This window comes from Triturus cristatus, chromosome 7 (genome assembly GCF_964204655.1).
Source record: "Triturus cristatus chromosome 7, aTriCri1.1, whole genome shotgun sequence".
Taxonomy (NCBI): domain Eukaryota; kingdom Metazoa; phylum Chordata; class Amphibia; order Caudata; family Salamandridae; genus Triturus; species Triturus cristatus.
Genome location: NC_140590.1, coordinates 1,800,350,770 through 1,800,355,454, shown reverse-complemented (window position 1 = coordinate 1,800,355,454; position 4,685 = coordinate 1,800,350,770). Strand labels below are relative to the sequence as shown.

The 4,685-nt window shown below is 43.6% G+C and overlaps 1 protein-coding gene across 1 annotated transcript; it reads right to left on the bottom strand.

Annotated features, from left to right (window-relative positions):
- Positions 1-2,361: 2,361 nt before the first annotated feature.
- On the bottom strand, positions 2,362-3,294 carry LOC146813205 (olfactory receptor 5V1-like). The gene has a single exon (XM_085614734.1). It carries the CDS (start codon positions 3,292-3,294, stop codon positions 2,362-2,364), a length of 933 nt encoding a protein of 310 aa, XP_085470860.1.
- Between the last annotated feature and the right edge of the window lie 1,391 nt (positions 3,295-4,685).

Genomic DNA, 4,685 nt, shown 5'->3' with positions numbered 1-4,685 from the left:
CCCAAAAGTAACTTTTACAAAATAGTTATTACTAATCCAACTTTTCTAACGAATTGTGTTTGTCATAGATACTTCAAAAGGCAAACCATAGACTTTGTAGTAGTTTGCCAGCTGAAGATAATAATACTAAATGTAATATTGCATCCCAATGCTTCCCTGTGGAACACCCAACTCTGCTACAGCAAATGGAGCTTTTAGGGACTTTTCACTGTAAATATATGTTTACTTTTAAACATTTACATGTCCTTTTTTTAAATACCATACACCCCACCTTCAGGGAAGTACAGCCTACTTAGGGCTGACTTATTAATATTTAAAAGCGGGGGCTAGGCCCACCAAAAGAGGTTATTTGTACAGGTCAAATTTGCAGTTTTTAAACTGCACAGCCAGACTACAGATGGTAAGCCTACAGCCATGTTTACACAGTCACTTTCACTTGTCACATATAAATGTCTTGTCCTGGGTATACTTTGTACCATATACTATTGACTTGTAGGTAAGTTAACTATGCCAAACAGGGGTAAGCCAGTTTCCAAATATTGAAAGGGTGAGCACAGTCACTTTACAAATGGTTAGCAGGGCTGTAGTGCACAGAGTTCTACAGCCTGCGATAAAAGAGAAGTAAAAAATCGGGGGTGAAACCAGGAAAACAATGGTGATTTCCATCAGAAATATTTACGGATGTAGCAGGCAAAATCTGAAAATGAAAACTGTCCAGCATGAACACGTTATAATATAATAAAACACATAGGTGCCGATTCCGATCCTGTAAAACCCGGGTACGAACCGTCGGACGGAGTGTTTTCTCCGTCCAACTCGACCCCGGGAAAAACACCTTACAAACCCGCAAGTACGATTCGTACAGAAACACCATTTCCGTACGAATCGTAAAAAACACCGACCGGCTAAAATATACCCACAATTCGGATCCGGGACACCGTGTACGCGACATTCGCATGGAGTCAGGCAGCGTTTTACGGATCAGCAAGTACGATTCGTACCCACAGCACTTCGCACGGCAACATTTTTATGGGACCCAAAAAGTGCCAGAAAAGCTAAGTACGCCACAATGCATGACGAAAAGGGGGCCCGGTACGCACCGTACCCCCATCCCTACATGTCCACACCGTACCCACAGCCCCCCATGTACGCACTGTACCCCAGCACCCATACATGTACGCGCCGTACACCCAGCCCCCGTATGTACGCTGCGTACCCCCAGCCCCCCGTATGTATGGTGCGGACCCCCACCCCACCCTGTAAGTACGGAGCGTACCCCCACCCCTGTAGGTATGGTGCATACACCCACCACTGTAGGTACGGAGCGTACCCCCACCCCGTAGGTACGGAGCGTACCCCCACCCCGTAGGTACGGAGCGTACCCCTACGCGCTGGGGGTCCGCACCGTACCTACAGGGGTGGGGGTACGCTCCGTACCTACGGGGTGGGGTGGGGGTCTGCACCGTACCTACAGGGGTGGGGGTACGTTCCGTACCTACGGGGTGGGGGTCTGCACCGTACCTACGGGGGTGGGGGTACGCTTCGTACCTACGGGGTGGCGTGGGGGTCCGCACCGCACCTACGGGGGTGGGGGTACGCTCCGTACCTACGGGGTGGGGGTACACTCCGTACCTACGGGGTGGGGTGGGTTGTCTGCACCGTGCATACGGGGGTGGGGGTACGCTCCGTACCTACACAGGGTGGGGGTACGCTCCGTGCCTACGGGGGTGGGGTGGGGGTACGGCGCGTACATGGGGGGCCGGGGATAGGGCGCGTACTTGGGGGGGTGGGCTGGGGGGGGTGTTCGGCGCGTATGTGACCACATGTTTGGACGTCTCCATGGTTGCTATGGGAGTTCGCTCCATACGGTGTTTTTTCCATACGGTTGTGCATTCGGACAGACGGGACGGATCGTACTTGCGCGCTCGGACTTCAGTTTACCGATTCGGACGTAAAACTGTCCGGGGACGTGTCGGACACTTTTTCCGACCCAAGAACGTGTCGGGGAATTTTCCCAATGCGATTCGTATGGATTTTTTAACATACGAATCATACTTGCCAGTTTGTACGGGACTTGTACGATTCGTACGTAAATAAATCCGGATACGATTCGTACGGGGAATATTTTTAACGGATCGGAATAATGTCAAAATACAAAAAAAGAGAGGTTATTGTTCCTCTAAATTAACCCTATGGTCCATTTAACATGGGAATTGTGAAGACACAACTGTTTTTGTGAGTAGACTTGGAGGAATACTAGAGGGCACTACATGCTGGAATAGGTTATCACTAAGTAACATTTACTTGTATGCTATATGTTTTAAGACCATATAAAGACAAATGCTGATTCTTTGCTTCTAATCAACTATGTTGTCTATTCTTAGTCTTCCTCAGGGTATTTTTAAACTGTTTGTTTTTCAGACTGTATATAATAGGGTTACACAGAGGAGTTACCGCTACATATGACAGGGACACCAGTTTGTTCTCATTCATTGTAAATGTTGATGTTGGTCGCATGTATGTAGAAATGATTGACCCATAGAATAAAATGACAACAGTGAGGTGAGAAGCACATGTCGAAAAGGCTTTGCGTCTCCCTTCCGTGGACCTGATTTTCAGGATTGTTGAGATGATGTTGATGTATGATGTCATAGTTAAAACAAAAGGCCCCAGTCCGATGACAACACCCGTGAAGTAGCTCACTCTCTCAATTGTACCAGTGCTGCTACAAGAAAGTGCCATCACAGCTATTACATCACAGAAGAAGTGATTGATTGTGTGAGATCCACAGAAGGAGAGTCCAGACAGTAGTGCAGTATGTGGTACTGGATCTATGAATCCAACTATCCAGGTTCCTACTGCTAGTTTAATGCACATTACGTTATTCATGACATTTATGTACCTTAAGGGATTGCAAATGGCCACATAACGATCATAGGCCATAACTGCAAGAATGAAGAATTCGACAGACGCCAAGGACATGAAAAAATACATCTGAGACAGGCATCCAGTGAAAGAAATCAGTTGTCTGGCCAGAAAAAAGTGTGCCAGCATTTTTGGGAAAATTGTTGTTGTGTAAGTTATGTCAATAAAGGCTAAGTTTGAAAGAAAAAAATACATTGGTGTGTGCAATTGTTTGTTGGAATAAACAATTGCCATGATAAGAAGGTTCCCCACCAGTGTTGCCATATAAATTAACAGCAGGGCAAAGAACATTGGAAACAGCAGATGCGGAAAATCAACAAAACCTGTGATTAGGAACTCATTTGCTGAGGTCTGATTTCTTTGTTCCATTTGTCTTGTGGTGCAGCTTCTCTGTATTGAAACCTCATGACTTTCTACAATTAAAAAGACAATATTCATCAATATGGGACATGAACGGTCATTGATGTTTAATGATATATGGGCACTTGGCTATCATAATTTTAAATTTCCAGTTAGACAAAATCTGTCAAATTATTGACATGCACATATACAGGAGTACAGCAGTTACAAAGCACTTTGGTTAGTTATAGTTACTCTTTTCACAAGGAGAATAAAAAAGCCTCACATGATGTATGTTCCTGATTTCAATGTTAGGTAAATATGTTGAATCCAGATGTTACTGTTCCAAACTCTTTCAAAAGATAAAGCATTTCTACACATGAATATTATGTATATATTGCCCCAGATAATACATGTTATTATATTTAATTTCACATGAAAGGTTGAAGAAATTGAGAATATAACTGTCATAATGCAGACCTAATAGTGTCAGACATCCTTGACCTACTACTTCTGACTGGAATTTAGCTCAATGGACCCTTCTAGCCAGAGTTTGAATGATTAATCCCAAAATAGTATTCTATCATTCGCCATCATAGAATATGAAAGATTAGTGGGAGCTACCAATTACCTGCAGGGATTCTATGGAATTTAAAGGTCTGAAAAATGTCCAATTAAAAAAACTAACAATCGAAACACTGGCAAATTCTACAATATTTACCCTCTGTCTAGTTTTGTGACCAAAGGCTAACCAAAGAAGAATAGAGCTATACATCAGAGACCTCAAGAACATTTATCGAAGCATATAGGGTCCCAGTTCACTTAAAACCTATGTGTTATGTTCATTATTTCCACCTTCATCCTCACCCACCCTCTTTCTCTGCCTGACTTGCTTTTCCACCCTGTGGGTTCACCTAGAATGCTGATGCGTGGGGCGGATGGTACTGTTTTTTGTTGCCAATCTATGAGTGTAGAGTCTTGAGTTTCTATTAAAGTCTGTATTTACTTTTACTATTTCAGCAGTGAGCTTGACTGTGTGTAGTGGACAGGAAACAATGCATTTCTGAGAGGATTGATCGCCCTTCAAGCCTGCCTTCTCCATCAGCCCTCTGAAGCACATGATGTGCCGTAGTGCCTCAACCCACGCTAATGAAAAGGTACCGACTCCAACTCCAAAGTTAGGAATGCCACCAACTATTTTCTCTTACACACTTCAAAGGATCATGCAATTCAAGCCTCATTTTGGCACCTAGAGCGCAATTTTAAATTCTTTGTTCATCAATGGTAAATGTGCTGTCAAACACCACAGAAAATATTTTGTAAAGTATAAAATCATTCAAACAAAACTGAGGAGATTTATAAACTACACAACATTTTCTCTCCAATTCATTTATGAAATTCCATCTAACTAAATTTTAATG